Source organism: Phocoena sinus, chromosome 18 (genome assembly GCF_008692025.1).
Source record: "Phocoena sinus isolate mPhoSin1 chromosome 18, mPhoSin1.pri, whole genome shotgun sequence".
Taxonomy (NCBI): domain Eukaryota; kingdom Metazoa; phylum Chordata; class Mammalia; order Artiodactyla; family Phocoenidae; genus Phocoena; species Phocoena sinus.
The window spans coordinates 1164438-1181962 of NC_045780.1; the positions used below are offsets into that span (position 1 = coordinate 1164438).

A 17525-nucleotide genomic window follows, 5' to 3' on the forward strand; every position below is an offset into this window, starting at 1 on the left:
TGAGGGTGTAGAGCAGCAGGAATGCTCGCTCTCTCACTGTCAGTGGGAACACAAAATGGTGCAGCCACTTCGGAAGACAGTTTAGCAGTTTCTTACTAAACATACCCCCCCCACCAAACAATCCAGCAACTGCACTCCTTGTAATTTACCAAAAGGAGCTGAAATTTTATATCCACACAAAAACCTGCACACACATGTTTATTCATAACTGTCAAAACTTGGAAGCAACCAAGCTGTCCTTCATTGGTGGAATGGCTGAGTCCACTGTCATCCAGACAGTGGAATATTAATCAGCGATATAAAGAAATCAGCTATCAGCCATGGAGGAGCATGGAGGAACCTTAATTGCATGTGACTCGGGGAAAGCCCATCGGAAAAGGCTACACACTGTATGATCCCAACCATATGGCGTTCTGGAAAAGGCACAACTGTGGAGACAGTGAACAGATCAGCGGGTCCCTAGCGTACGGGGAGAGGAAGGGGTGAACAGGTGGATCACAAAGGACTTGCAGGGCAGTGAAACTACTCTATGTGAGACAGTAACGTGGATACATGTCATTGTACATTTGTCCAAACCTACAGAACACCAAGAGTGACCCCTAATGTAAACTACGGACTTTGGGGACAATGATGTGTCAATACAGGTTCTTCCATTATTAAAAAAAGCCCCCCTCTGGTAGGGTGGTGATGATGGAAGACCATGCACGTGTCGGGGAGAGGGCACATGGGAACTTTCTGTACCTCCTGCTCGAGAGTGCTATGAACCGAAAACTGCTCTAAAAAACAAAAGTCTATTTTAAAAAATCTTTGTGACCTTGGATTATGCAAAGCCATCTTAAATATATCAAAAGCAACAAAAGAAAAAATAGATAAATCGGACATCAACAAAATTTAAAATTTCTATGTTTCAAAGGACATCATAAAGAAAGAAGACAACCCACCGAATGGGAGAAAATATGTGAAAATCATACATCCACTAAAGAATTTGTGTTATATATTCAGAGTTCACAAAGAACTCTTACAACCCATAAATCTTTTCTTTTTAAAGATTTTTTTGATGTGGACCATTGTTATTTATTTATTTAAATTTATTTTATTTTATTTATTTATTTTTGGCTGCATTGGGTCCTCGTTGCTGTGCACAGGCTTTCTCTAGTTGAGGTGAGCGGGGGCTACTCTTCGTTGCAGTGTGCGGGCTTCTCGTTGCAGTGGCTTCTCTTGCTGCAGAGCACAGGCTCTAGGCGCGTGGGCTCAGTAGTTGTGGCTCACGGGCTCTAGAGCGCAGGCTCAGTAGTTGTGGTCCACAAGCTTAGTAGCTTTGCAGCATGTGGGATCTTCCCGGACCAGGGCTCGAACCCGTGTCCCCTGCACTGGCAGGTGAATTCTTAACCACTGTGCCACCAGGGAAGCCCCTGATGTGGGCCATTTTTAAAGTCTTTATTGAATTTGTTACAACATTGCTTCTGTTTTATTTTTTGGCTGCAAGGCACGTGGGATCTTAGCTCCCCTACGAGGGGTCAAACCCGCATCCCCTACACTGGAAGGCAAAGTCTTAACCACTAAACCACCAGGGAAGTCCCACAACTCATAAAACTTAAAAAGACCAATAACCCACAAAAGACGTTAGGGCAACGAAGTTGCAGTCAGTCACCGCCCACCACCACTCTCTCTCCAGTGCTTCCTACTCCACCAGACTCTTCCTCCTTCTCATCAACCATCAGTTATCTGCTAGGATAACTGGATATCCACATGCAACAGAATCAAGTTGCATCATTATTTCTCATGATACACAGAAATTAACTCAAAATGGATCAAAGACCTCAATATAAGAGCCTATATGTAAGAAGTCAGTCTTAGCAAAGAACACTGGCATAAGTCTTCATGGCCTTGGATCAGGCAATGGCTTCTGAGACAGGACAACAAGAGAAAAAAAAGACATAAATTAAATATCATAAAAATTAAAACTTTCTGTGCTTCAAAGTTCACCATAAAAAAGTAAAAACAGGGACTTCCCCGGTGGCGCAGTGGTTAAGAATCCACCTGCCAATGAAGGGGACACGGGTTCAAGCCCTGGTCCGGGAAGATCCCACATGCCGCAGAGCAACTAAGTCCGTGCACCACAACTACTGAGCCTGCGCTCTAGAGCCCGTGAGCCACAACTACTGAGCCGGCGTGCCGTAACTACTAAAGCCTGGCACCTGGAGCCCGTGCTCTGCAACAAGAGAAGCCACTGCAATGAGAAGCCTGCACATCGCAATGAAGACCTAATGCAGCCATCCATAAATGAATGAATGAATGAATGAATAAATAAATGTTTTAAAAAACAAGGTAAAAATACAACTCAGAGAAAGGGAGGACATATTTGAAAATCATTTATCTGCTAAGGGACTTTTATCCGAAGATATAAAAAATTGTTACAACTCAATTTTAAAGAGACAAATAACCCAATTTAAAAATGGACAAAGGATATGAATAAACATTTCTTCAAAGAAGATACACGAATGGCCCATGACCACAAAAAAGATGTTTGATACATTAACCACGAGGGTAATGCAAATCAAAATCACAATGAGATGCCACTCCATACGAAATAAGACAGTTATAAACAAAAAACAGATAACAAGTGTTGACCAGGATGTGGAGAAATTGGAAGCCTCGTATAATGCTACTGAGACTGTAAAATGGTACAGCCACCTTGGAAAACAGCTTGGCAGTTCCTCAAAAGGTTAAACAATGAGTTTCCTTATGATCCAGCAATTCCACTCCTAGGTATACCCAAGAGGAATGAAAATATTAAGTCCACACAAAAACTTGTACTACACAGGAACGTTCATAGCAGCATTATTCATAATAGCCAAAAAGTTGAAACAATCCAACTGTCAATCAACTAATCAATGAATAAATAAAAATATGGCATATCCTTACAACAGAATATTATGTGGCAATAAAAAGGAATGAAGTGCTGATGCATGCTACAATATGAATGAATCCTGAAAACATCAGGCTAAATGAAAGCCAGTCACAAAAGACCATATATTATATGACTCGATTTATATGAAATGTCCAGCATAGAGACAGAAAGGAGACGAGTGAGTGCCACGGGCTGGTGAATTTGGGGGAAACAGGGAATGAACACTAACAGATACAAGGGCTTCTTTTTTGGGGTGATGAAAATGTTCTAATGTTAACGACAGTCGTGCTGTACAAGTCTATGATCGCACAAAGAACCACTGAATTGTATCCTGTAAATGGGCAGATGGTTTGGTATGTGAAATACATCTCAATAAAGCTGTTCTAGAAAATAACCAATTATCACTGCAACGGACACTACCTGAGCACAGGCACAGACAAAGTGGGTCCGTGCAGATATTTTGTTTAAGGGAGCTCAGTGTTTAAATTTCTTAACATTTAAAAGAAAACTTTTAAATAATTAGAGTGAACTCTTCATAGAACATCTAAAATAAGTCATTCATTCCTAAAAATTTAAACCCAGGTTGTTTCAGTTAAAACTTAGAACAGTGGGACAAACCAAAAGGACACAGAAGTCAGCTGACAAGGGCCAGACCTGGCACAACGTGGGCAGCAAAATACACAATGACAGCAACAGACTACAATCCATTCTGAAGAAGAAGAATCCCTGAGTCAATACTGATATAAATGAATAAATCAATGAAGGAAGGAAACCTCTTCTTTATGGCAGAAAGCTGCAAATAAGCACAAAAGGAGATGATGGGATCAGAAAAATCACCAATGTGCAACGACCGCACCAACTGTTTCAGGCCAGGAGTACCAAGGGATGCTAGAACTAATGGTTGAAATTTTAGGAGGAACAGGGTATTTATATAAAGTATAACACCACAAATCATTTATTAATTACAAAAAGGAACAGCAACTTTACAATGGAAAAACCTGGCACACACCACCTTAACCAAAAGATCAAAGAGAAACCCCCCCCCCGCTCCCCGCAAATGGGACGAACTGGATCACACGCCTCCTGACATAAAGGAACCACTACTCAGTATCCTACGAGAATGAGTAACCCGAAACTGTCAGGAGGGGACATCCAACAGACCCAAACTGAGGGGTATTTTTTTAAAGTAACTGATCTATACACATCAAATATGTCAAATTCATGAAAGACAAAGAAAAGCTGAGGCGCTTTCCAGATCAAAGATGACTTAGGACAACTAAATACAAAGTACTGAAAACAGTTACAAAAGGTATTAGTGAGACAACTGACAAAATTTGAATATGGACTGCAGATTAGATAATAACAATGTGTCAACAGTAAATTCTTGGTTTTGAAAACCATACTAGAGTTTTGTAAGACATTCTCCTATAAGAACCGCAGTGCAATTTGAAAATTCTTGATCACAAGAAAACAAACAGTGAAGTACTCAGAGGTATATGGGTATAATGTCTGCAAGTGCTCTCAAATGATTCAGAAGAACTGTGTTTAAATATACACATACTGTCATACAAACGCACATACACGTGTGTGTGTGTGTGTGTGTGTGTGTGTGTGTGTAATGAGAGACAGAGACAGGAAGAGTAAGAAATGGGACAAAATGTTAACAGCGGGTGAATCTTGGTAAAGGGCATACGGCAATTCTCTCAACTACCCTTGTAGTATTTCCTGCATGCTTAAAATTACTTCAAAATAAAAAGATACAAAAAAGATAGCAGATTACAAAAATTATGAATAGGAACTGATACTGGTAATTTAACACAGACTCATTGAACATACCATTCTAAATGATCAAATAGATGTGATACAAAGCACACAACGTATTTTTTACAAGGTCTACTTGCTATTCTGTCTATCCTAAAAGACAAATCGTATTTTAAAAAGACATCAACTCAATATATTAATTAAGTTAAATATGATCATTAGACCTTTTTCAAGGTATAAAACTAAATAATTGGGACTTCCCTGGTGGTGCAGTGGTTAAGAATCCGCCTGCCACTTCAGGGGACAAGGGTTCGATCCCTGGTCCAGGAAGAACCCACATACCACGGAGCAACTAAGCTCATACGCCACAACTAATGAGCCTGCATTCTAGAGCCCGCAAGCTACAACTACTGAGCCCACATGCCACAACTACTGAAGCCCGCGCGCCTAGAGTCGGTGCTCTGCAATAAGAGAAGCCACGACAATGAGAAGCCCGTGCACCACAACGGAGAGTAGCCCCCCCTCGCTGCAACTAGAGAAAGCTGCGCGCAGCAACGGAGACCCAACGCAGCCAAAAATTAATTAATTAATTAATTTTAAAAACTAAATAATTATTCAACTCCTTCCCAGCTTATTGAACAGCAGATCTGCAAGTAACCGCCAAAATTAGAAATTATGGCAGAATTGGGTTCCTTGAAACTAGTTTTCTTAATTAGCACTGACAACGCAGCTTCGTTTAATTCCATTGCCATATTCTTGTCCCACACTTAAGCTAATCCACTTAAAGGAAGGAATGCTTAACTGTAGCTGTTACCCAACAAATGGCCGCTGTAGGAACACATATAGGCACAAAGAAGCTCACTTGTAAGCCGTGAAACAGAACATTGTACATGAAGAGCAAGATCTACGATGAATTCTTTCCTTCAGCAACACTGTAGTCCTGCCTATCATTTTTAGATGACAAGTTTTCCAAAGCTCTATCTACATGCTTTATAAAAATATTTTATGTGTGTATCTTTAGACAAACTTTGTTTCCAAACTCCCAGAGCACTGTTTCCCTTTACAAAACAGTCACTTTTCATCCAACTGAATTTTCCCCTAAAACAGAGACTTTAAAATTGGCTACAATATATGCAGTGTAACTTTCCTTGATTTTCCCATATATAATTAATGTTTTGATAGCTCCATATGGCCTGTTACTTTTTAAATCTGTCTCAAAGTTTTTCAACATCTTTCTTTTTTTTTCCCTAACAAAAACTAGAGCAAAAATTAGATGGCAAAACACAAAGGGGAAAATTTTTTAAAAGCAAACCTAAGAAAATATGTGCCTCTTAACAGCCAAAAGGAATATACTGAAGATATAAAATTGACTATTAGCAGAAGGAGGATTAGCGACTAGGGTAGAAGGGGGCATGACTAGCCTCCCTGTGAGCTCTGCCCTTCAAGGCAGCCACTCACCACGACCGCCTCTGAGAAAGAACTGAGAACTCGGGGCTCCCGTCAGAGACCTAGCACCCTACACGGCATCTTACAACTCATTTTCTATTACATGAATGTATTAGCTTGAAAACAGAAGAAAGAGTTACACCTCGCCCCTGCCCCCTTAAAAACCTCACAGTTTACAGCCCAGGTAATTAGCTCAGATATGTGTCGGTGAGTGCAGGGCTCCCTGGCTCACCCTCATCTCTCAAGTGGCTGGATATCTATGTCCTATTTGCTTATCATCTGCCCTTTTCTCCTAAATAGACCCCCACCGCCGTCCTCCTATTAACAATACCTAGAACAGGTTAAAGTAAACTTCCTGTAGTTTCCTATACCATAAGCAGTATACCAGACCAAGAAGAAAGAGCACAGCACAGCAAGCTGAGGAGGAGACTTCAAGGAGGCTACCAAGAGCTCAATAAACAGGAGCTAACTCCCGAGTGTATTTTAAATGTATTGTTTCCTTCAATTCACTCAACAATCCATATCCTCATTTTACATTTGGAAAAACTGAGACTCAGAGACGTTAAGTAACCTGCCTGAGATTGGCTGAACCTTGAGCCTGGATCTGTGTGACTCAACTATGGTACATACGGGCAGCCCACCGTACATTACTGCTTTTAATCTATCAAGGTAGCAATGTTCTAGAAAAGCAAATCATAAACTCTGAACTAGAATTCCATTTCTAGAAAAGCAAATCATAAACTCTGAACTAGAATTCCATTTCTAACACAAATTTCTCCACTTTAGTAAATGATAAAAAAGTAGACACTCTGTATCAATAATATAACCTATTTAAACTTAATTTGTATTCCTAATAAATAACCTGCTAGAAATGGAATTTTCCTATTTTTATACTGGGAACACTCTCCGAAGGGTAAACATGTTACTACCTTATTATCTACACTTGAGCAACTGTAATCCACAAAGATCAAATAGAGAACTCCAAACCCGCCTTAAGGAAAGTCAGTCAAAATCTGAATGGAATTTACATGTTACAGGAGAAAATGATTCCGTTTCTTGGTAAAATGCACTTCCCACCTTTTTCCCTTCCCTTCCTAAGGCATACTCCTATCCCTTGGTTAGCAACAGCCAATGACCCACCAAATGTTTCCGCTTATTCAACCCTCTTCTACAAAGTTATGAAGAAATTGAAAATTTTCTAAGTACTCTACTGCATTGTGGTATTATAAAATAAAGTAAAATTCCATTTCTAAAAGATTCTTATTTTCTTTCAAAAAACATGTTTCATAAATCTGCAGAGATAAAGTACTTTTAGCCATAATTAATTCAATCTATGAAAGTGACCACACATAAACCGTTCGGTTGTTGAAAGGATATAGTTTGGAGGAAGGAAGTTCCAGCTCAGGACTTGGTTGGCGAGGGCCAGGTAGCGCTGGAACACGGATGACATCTGGGCGCTGAGGTGCTCCCGCCGGCTGAATTCCTGCAGGACTTCCACCGTCAGCAGGAAGATCTGACGGAGGTCTTCTTCCTGCAGTAAATTAACCACACGTGTTTTTGTATCTAAAGCTCATTCAAGATATGTTCCCTTTTAGAACCATAAAACAAAACAAACAAATAAAAACCTTAAAGCTTCCAACGGAAAACATCGCTTCTTCAAGGACATCTTCCATTTTTAGGCCTGCTTATACGCTACAGTGATGCCGGTCTGAATACATTTACCGTCACATAAATGCCACTCCCTAGAGAAGCAGGTCTTGACGACCACGACAGAGCTGAGGGCTCAGCAGCTTCAGTGGGAGCCCTCGGATTGAAACCAGTGCCTTCACACAACTTTACTTCAGAGCCAAACAATACACACGAAACAAAGAGCCCACACCATCTGCAATAACACTGAAATACACAGCCCTCTCTGGCATATAGCCAGGCCTATTTTTAAGGCCAGCAGAGTCCCACCAATTGAATTAGTTCTATCTAAACACAATAAGAACAAAATTAATAAGCTAAGGGTCTTAATAGTAGCATTTCCTTTTTAAGACTAGAATTAAACAAATAATCTTAAACCGTCAACTATGTTCACCAAACCTATCACTTTACTATATCCTATGAAATCACGACGCAAACCTTCAAGTATAGGCTATTGTTCAACTAGATAAAAGCAATGTCCTCACTCCATTAGCAACAAATTGAGTGAAAAGTGAGTGATCTAATAATTAAAACACAAGAACAAAAATACCAGTACCTGAAAAACTCTTTTGCAGTTGCCGTGGAACTCCATACTCAGTCCAATGTTGCTAGTTTTACTTGAACTTGAGAATTCACTCAATAGTGCAGTTAGAATAGAACAGGCCAGAGTTTGCTGTAATTATTTGATAACAAATCATTATGAGGCATTATTTTCCCGATGCTTTGTTTCAATACAATATTTGTTCAAACATAATGAAACATTTTTATCTTTAGATCTTCCATGGTATCTTGAGATCTTATACCTACCAGCCAGAAAGTCAGATATGACAAGATAAAGATTAGCTCTCCTTTCGCAGTGGCCTTGGGACTGTTTAGTATTCCTCCTCAGTCCAGTTACACAAACCTATCTGAGACCTGAACTCAGGACACACTCCTGAGTACTCCTACTAGTACTCAACTAGAGTGTAAATGATATTTTAAGATGATCAGTATTTAACATATCATTTCGTTGAATTCACACAACAATCCCTATCCCCATTTTACATTTGAAAGAAGTGAGATTCAAAGGGCAGGTAATTCGGGCCAGCTGAGATTTGAACCCAGGTCTGTCTGACTCTACGTTCTGATGTCTGTAAAATGTATTTCCAAATAGATGAAAAGTGAAACGGATTTTATGGTCTCCAAAACATTAACCACGTAGTACTCCCAAGTTTTTAAAATTGAAAATGACGATTTTCCTTCTCAATGGCTGTATCCAACAAGCGTCTACTCTCAACTCGCTGCTTTTATTCATGGACTGCTCAGAGTCAAGGTGCCATGATGGGGACGATACAAATTATTCTGGCAAGTTTCCAAGGGTTACAGAGAAATATGCACACTACCTCTGAACAACCGAAAGATTAAAGTCAAGATGATACTATTTATGCAGCTTATACAACAGCTGAGCACGGTCCTACCCGCCCACCAACTGTAACATCTTTGCTCAGAAATGCTTCTGATGTCAGTACCTTGACCTTACAGATGCTTATCTTGGCAAATCTTAGCAAATATACATAAAATTAAATTCCTAAAGATTAGCATGAGCTGATATTTGTTGAAGATGAATGATGGTTACATAGGTGACCAACAGACTATTTGTAGTATATCTGTATATTTGTGTATATGTCTAAAACTTTCCTCTAAGAAAATGTAAAAAAGAATTAAATTCCTATTTGCCTCAATCTTAACTAGGGTAAGTATGATGTATAATTAACAATTATGATGGCACACTAGCCCAGAGACTCAAGCAGTTTCTCAGACTTTTCCACACCAAGAAGCCCTAACAACACAGAATACGTGCAAATACCCTTGGGAATCCGGGGGTATACAGACAGGGCTGTGTTCAACAGTAAGTCCTCTGACTATAGCTCCATTAGCTTAAACACACACACACACACACACACACACACACACACACACACTCTCTCTCTCTCTCTCTCTCTCTCTCTCTCTCTCTCTCTCTGTAATTGTACTTCAAAATATATTGATACATCTGTTTTAACATTACAATGTCCCCTTTTACCCAATTTTCAAGAAAAGTGTGTAAGTTCAACTGCCTTTGCATGGACCCAGGCACAAGGAGGAAGAAACCAAGCATTAAAGAGCCTCTTACAGAGAAACAGTTTATCACATACTTCATCTTACAGTTGAAAGAGACCTTAGAAACATATCAAGTACAATCGTTCATTTTTTTAGTTAACAAAATTGTATTTTAAAAAATGGCTTTCTTTTAAAATGGTGATTAATGACCAAAGTGCCAGCAATCGAAAGTTCAGATACATTTAAATACCGTTGGGATCAACCATGAACAGTTTTTAAATACAGCTAGGCTTTGGTGGGGAAAGTGGGTAGTATTAAATTCAAATTAACGGAATTCAAAAGGAAAAGTTAACTTACAAGGATCTACCATGATGGATTACAAGGCCATATGATCCTGAAAACAATCTTTCCCCATATTTTTTGCTCTTCTCCTACCCTTTCTAAATAAGACTTCAGTGAACAGGACACTATGAACAGATACCTAAATGTTTAAGAAAATGCGTCTTACTAAAAAAAGGAAACTAATTTTGGAATCTCAGGTGAGATGATCAATCTACCGAAAACAGAATTCACGCACAACTTACACAAAAACACGCAGCTGAAGAGAACCCAGAAGCACCATCAGACACAAGCTTATCGTTCTTACCAAGAAATTATCCATAGTAGTTCTGCACAAGTAATTTAGCCACAAATTGCTTTTTAGTGCCAAACTATGTTCACCACAAAACAACATATTTTTAGACTACGACCATATTTAAATTTTTAGTAACACGACTCTAATTAATGATTGAAGCCAACATGTACTCACAATAAAGCTTTATTTTTCTGTGAAATAAACACTTCCTAGGATTACAAGCACGTGTTTGTGGTCAGTGAGCGCAGAAAAGGGCAGGAGCAGTGAAAAGGGACAAGCTTTTTGAGGTTACTACTTAGGAAAAGGAAGAGTTTTTAAAAGTAAAAGCCTCAGCAGACAAACAAGGAGCCCTCGGTGGGATGGGACTGCTTTTGAGATGTAGCAATAAAGACATCCCACCACAACTACAAACTTCACAACAATGAAGTACAAATTCACCCATAAAAGAAAGTGTGTTCTTAGTGCATAAGTATGAACAAAACACATTCTTATTGTGGACTTAGCTTGTTGAACATAAGAATATTTTGTTTTTAAATAACTTCTTCCTACAAAAGTAACCATCCATAGGTTACTACTGTAATATTTGTTTACAGCTTTCCAATTTTGAAATGTAGTTATACATTATTTATTACAATACCATTACTATTAACCCAATGTACTGTTTTGTATTCTACTTTTTCCACTTTCCACTTATGAAATAAAAGGACAAATTTTCCAAAACAAGTGTCTCCTTACCAAATTTACCACTGAAAGACTTAAGAAATACATAAAAATAAATTATGCAGCATGGTTTGTGGTAATGCCAGAAGTCAAATGTCCTGGCCTTGACCCACCTAAAATTACCAGCTTTATAAGAACTAAAATTCAGTAAGATATTTTCATCATTAAAAGATAACCAAACAGTTTAATTGCTCCTTAACCTGGAAGCCCTGAAAGGATTTGAGATTAGCATCATAAACATTAATTACAGGGAAATCCCTGGCGGCCCAGTGGTTAGGACTTGGCACTTTCACTGTCAGGGCCCGGGTTCGATCCCTGGTGGGGGAACTAGGATCCCACATGCTGCATGGTGTGGCCAAAAAAAAAAAAAAAAAAAGATTATACTACTGTGGCTCAGAGGTGCTAATTAAGAAATTCCTGGAGAATGATGAATAGGAAGCACTGACTGTACATTAAAAGAGCAAAGCACTCTGCACAGATCAGAAAAGCACTTCTCCCTATTCACAGAGGAATCAAGCACACACCGTGTGTCTAAGATGCATTACCCGATACGTTTATTCGTTTCCACAACCATTTATCAATTAAATCTCACTAACATAAAGTGACTTGCGGAGCAGGGGCACTGAGACAGCTAGGGAAGCTCCTTCTCGGGACAGAGAAACGGAGGAAGGAAGCGGGGGAAAGGCACCCACAAGTTCTTGTCGTCCTTACCCTTGTGGACGTTCAGTCTGCCTGCTTCACACTCTAGGTGTCAGGGGTCACTCCGAGTGTGTTACCTCTTGACCCCCCTCCCTCCCCCGACGGACCAGTGCCTCCAGGGCTGCCTCTGCCTCAGGCAGGGCTGGATCTTATTTCTGTACTAGAGATGGTGATTCCAATACTTCAGAGGGTCGGAGACAAAACCTGTGGTGGGTACTGCAGAGAGGTGAGTCTCAATGAAACCAGCTGAAAGGTGACGGACTGACTGGTAAGCAGCATATATGGGGCTGTAACACTGAAGTTAACAGGGATGAAGCCAGTATAGAGTACCATTAGTACAAATCTTAGACTTCCAAGAGGCTCACATGGCAATGCTTCATTTATCCAGGATCATAAAGAATTCAGGTAGTATCTTAATTTTCCAAATGCAGCAAGCAAACACTTTTAATGAAACTTCCTTCATGTAAAATTTTCCAAGAGAATCATTTCTAAGGCAATGATTACATGACGTGGTGACAAGGAGAGCACCTGGACTCTGCTGAAACACACAGGGCAGGGCTCCCAGCCTACGACACTTGGGGGCAGAGCCCCAAGCCCCGATGCGCGTCTGCCCACAGCTCTGCCCAATCACCCTGTCTGTGCCTGTCACCCGCTGCTGCTGGCCACTTGACCAGCACTAACAAGCAGTCCCAAAGCGACAGCTTTCATTTTCAGTAAGTCAGAAACCAAACAACAGTCGCTATCACAACTATCTCCCAAATAAATTCTGAGTGACAACACTCTGCAGTCTCTTTCAATAGTGCAGAAAAAGAAGTCAGAGAATCTGGGCTCTGAGAGTCCAAGATTTATCACTTCAAGTAACTGAGAGCAAACCACTTCATCTACCTGAGCCCCGATTTTCTTATCTATGAAAAGGGCTACTACCCTGTACACTGCAGAATTCACACAATTGTCCTAACCTTCAAATCAGATAATGCAACAAAAAGTACTATGTAAATGCAGCAGGTTCTGATAAGATATAAGGTGAAGCGGCAACAGTATTCTCATCCTTATCATAAAAAATAACCTATTTCGGGGGCTCCCCTGGTGGCGCAGTGGTTGAGAGTCCACCTGCCGATGAAGGGGACACGGTCTGGGAGGATCCCGCGTGCGGCTGGGCCCATGAGCCATGGTCACTGAGCCTGCGCACCCGGAGCCTGTGCTCCGCAACGGGAGAGGTCACAACAGTGAGAGGGAGGCCCGCGTACCCAAAAAAAAAAAAAAAAAAAAAAAAAATTGGCGTCTTAGTCCTTCTTGACTGTTATCTGCAATCCACCAAATTAAAATCACAAAATAAGTTATCGATTAAAAAATATATACTAAACTAAAGCATCACTAGAGCAATAGAGCGCGTACTCACTAAACATCACCTGGATTAATAAACCAATGTTTGCCTCTGTGCCTGACACGACACTAACACAAGGGAAGGCAGAAAATGAATAAATGATGTGCTCCCTATTTTTTTCCCTACTGATGAATTTCAAAGAGAAAAGTTAAATATGTAAAACAAGTAGAAGAAATTCAATGAGGTCTCGAGGTTATGAAAGAGTCTAATATGTTTTCTTTCACTGAAGTACTAAAAAATCACAAGTTAATTCACCGGCTAACAACTGAAGTACTGTTGCCTTCGCATTAAAAATCTTTCAGCAGAATTCTCATTTCCAGTAAAAGACATTAATTTCATGACAGTGGAAAAACACCCTTCAGAGACAGTTTGCCTTACTCTCCAGCTTACTGTCACAAGAACAAGATACTCAAACACTAACTCCAGCTGACAAAATAAAATACTCTTGTTCAGAGAGAGGACTGTCTCTTATAATAGCCTGGCTCTTACCCCAGGAGCTTTATTACCAAGAATAAACTTTATGAAAGGTTGCCATACATAAAGCAGACTTCCAGCTGCTCCTCTAAGCAAACATCAATGAGACTTGTGATAAGAGAGATTAAGTTGCTATCACGTCCGGGGCAGCACTGCAGCACACGGGGAATTTCTCACCCTCTTCTCTCTAGCACGGCAAAGAGGAAGAAAGGAGGCTTAAATGATGCGTTCAACAGCTTTAAAAGTGTCTTAAATAGGCCTACTTCTTTCAAAGGAACTAAAATAAACATGAAATAGGTTAAAAATTTAGCTTAAATGCTAATTAAAATTAAAAATGTGACCACTTTCTTTGGGAAGTGAAGCCTCTGTATGTATCCCTCCGAGGTCTAACACCACTGCAAAGCAAGGTGAAGCAGCCGCAGAGGGAGGACAGCCTGTGCACAGACTGGAGCAGACAGCACAGAACGTAAGAGCCACACGAGCACTGTCCCTCTGAGAGGACATCACGATACACAGAAAACTGAATGGGGCTACAAAATACAATCTCCATAGGAAATCGTTTAACTCATAAATACCTACAGAGAACAAAGACCATAAGATACTTCTCAGAGCGTTTAAAGGAAAGCTAATACGTTGCTTATATATTTTTTAAATACTCAATTAGTTTCCATCCATGGATAATAGTATAAATACTTTCTTCTGATTTTCAACACTTAAAATATTATTTGATAGAAAGAGATGACAGTTCATGTCCTAAGATTCTATAAACAAAGGGTTGTGAAACCACTAACTAGGGACATAAAACAAACATTCACTGAATGCTTACTAAATGCACTTAATATTGTCTTTCCTCTTCTGGGCCTGGATATTACCACATTTATTCCACGTATTAGTAAATCACCACCTAGAGAAGTTAAACAATTTTTCAAGTTAAGTAGGTAGCAAATGGCAGAGCTAGGATTTGAACCTAAGTGTACATCCAAAATCAAAATCTGTTTCATGTTATCCTGCCCCTAAACTCATTTAAACATGCATACTTGACTAGCATGATGCTGGACCAAAAAACACACTCTTAGAAAGCAAGCAGGAAAGCCAGACTACACACAGCTCCCAGTCAATTAGGGCTGATTGGAAGCATCATTCTAGAAGATGTGCAAGGGTGAAGTTAGTCCCCTAACTTAGTAATCCATGAGGTCAACCCTTTCTTTCATCCAAAAAAAACCAGTCGGTTATCTCTTCCTTTCAAATATCTCTTAAAATCACCTTTATAAAGAAAGTTTCTAGCCAACATTGTATCAATGTTCTGATCTTACCATTTTACTTTCTTATCAAAAGTTTTAAACCTCTCTCCCAATGCTATTCATGTCTCTGAGCCTAAGAAAATCTTAAGTAAATTCTTGAAGCACTCCCACAAATTCTTAACAGTCTGAGAAGACGACAGAGGAAGATAGATTAAAATGTTTTACTGGTCTGTAACCTCATTTTTTAGACCTGCTGAATGAGCAGGAATGGCTCCAGGCAGGAATTCTGAACTTGCCATATAAACACAGGAATGCTTTCTGAGTTGTGTTTTCAGTGTGGTCACCAAAATAGATTCATCCAGCAATCTTGAAATTAAATTCTACCCCCCGCTACTGACTTCTTACCGCTACAGAAGTTCTCAACCCTGTTAGCAGAAATTCAACTTTAAAAAACTCCTCCTGCTTTGGAATATTTCACGAGGATATTAAATTTATCCACTCCCCTCAAAGTGTATGTACTGTGAACAGAGCAAAATCCTCTCTAACTAGACAGCTACATCTGTTCCAATCATTCTCAGAACATCAGTTATTTCAGTGGCTCAAAAAAACCAATTGCCAGGTTGCAGTGGGCCTACTTTTTGTGGTGGGTCAAATTACCCAGGGGAGAGGAAGCGGAGAACACAATTCCCGAGTGTGTGCTCATTCCTGAGGGGCCAGGGCTCCGAATCCTTCGGCATCCGGCTGCCAAGAAGCTACTCGTGGGGGTGAGAACAGACTGTAGAAATCCTACCTTAATACTGAAACCCCAGTCAACATGATCACCCAACTACAGTCATAAAAGCAGAGATCCCAGAGTTGCTGCTTAAGTTCCCAAAGTTTAAATCCTGGTCAATCCAATGAGCTGGACTCCTTCACTGCAGATTGTCAAGTGAAACGATGTGTCACCTGACACATTACGAAGAGAACCAAAATTATGAAGAGTAACTTGATTTAGAGCAGTAGGGGCTGGGATAATATTTCCAAGTAGCAGCCTCAGTTCCAAGCCTTTTCCCTACAAGTTCTGGCTAGTCAGACCACCGCTTGATTTTCCCTTGACCAACAGTGACGTCCCCGTTGGACTGCGCACACGGCCATTAGTTAGGCAGGAAATGCTAACAGAAATCCACGGAAATGTAAGACTACGGATGTACTGACACAATGAATGTGGGCAGCCCTGAAGCATCAGTATCTCGAGAGCAAAGCTCTCCATCAGAAATGGGAGACTATGTCTACCAATAGAGAGAATTTTGAGAGCATATAGATTATTATTAGTAAAAAGTAGCTTCCCAATTATTTTCACCTCAAAACATTGTAAATGGAATCTTATCTGGGGACTATTTTCAACAGAGCTCCTCACTATATAAAACAAAGCCAAAATAACTCATAAAACGTAATGATTGGGCTTCCCTGGTGGCACAGTGGTTGAGAGTCCGCCTGCCGATGCAGGGGACGCCGGTTCGTGCCCCGATCCGGGAAGATCCCACATGCCGCGGAGCGGCTGGGCCCGTGAGCCATGGCCGCTGAGCCTGCGCGTCCGGAGCCTGTGCTCCACAACGGGAGAGGCCACAGCAGTGAGAGGCCCGCGTACCGCAAAAAAAAAAAAAAAAAAAAAAAGTAATGATTCAAACATGCACATCTTCGAAGTTGTTAGTTTTAGATATACAATTAAATTTTAGAATACGAAGATTAAGTGTTAGGAACATAAAATTAGACCTTTAGATATTAAAGTCTCTAGACTACATGGTCCAATATGGTTGCCATTTGTGGCTATCTGAATTCAAATAAAATTTAATTAAGATTATATAAAATTAAAAATTCAGTTCCTTGGTCACACAAGTCACATTTTAAACACTCAAAATCAGCATGTGGCTAGTGCGGTCCCACACACTGGAGAGGAAAGATACTGAACACTGCATCAACACAGAAGGTTCTACCGTACAGCACTACTCTTGGAAGAAACCTGCCACAAAAATGACATAGAACACAGTATCTACACAATCAATAATGAAAACACAGATAGAAACATTCTGTATCTTGACTGTGTGACTGTTCACTGGTACACAGAACTGTCACAACTCACTGAAGTGTATATTTTCAATGGACGCAGTAACGCATGTAAATTATTCCTCAATAAAGTTGATAAGGAAAATTCCAAAGGAAAAACAAAAAATACCTAGGGTAGATACAGGAAATCCTGACTACTTGTTCATTTATTCCTTCGGTGGAGACCCTGCTGGGTCACTCCCAGCAGAGTGGAGGGCAGACAGCAGGAGCGGGAAGGTGAGCACACGTCTGTGTGGCAAGGAGAGACCCAGACACTGTGAAAGGGAAGGGACAGCGCGCGCGGTCCTCCTAAAATGACCACAGCACCCTAACTCACACCACAAACAACCTAAAATCACACCGCGCGCCGAGGGCCCACTGAAGACACCAACCATACAGAATCGTAAG

The 17525-nt window shown here is 40.3% G+C and overlaps 1 protein-coding gene across 5 annotated transcripts in view; it reads right to left on the reverse strand.

Moving 5' to 3' along the window:
- The window catches only part of XPO4 (exportin 4), a 109640-nt gene that overhangs the window by 66444 nt on the left and 25671 nt on the right, over nucleotides 1-17525 (reverse strand). For all 5 annotated transcript variants that reach the window (XM_032610978.1, XM_032610974.1, XM_032610975.1 and 2 more), the window contains 2 exons: nucleotides 8361-8477; nucleotides 7496-7649 (listed from right to left, as the gene is read on the reverse strand). In XM_032610978.1, coding sequence (XP_032466869.1) covers nucleotides 7496-7649; nucleotides 8361-8477 — 271 coding nt within the window. The remainder of the gene's footprint in view (nucleotides 1-7495; nucleotides 7650-8360; nucleotides 8478-17525) is intronic.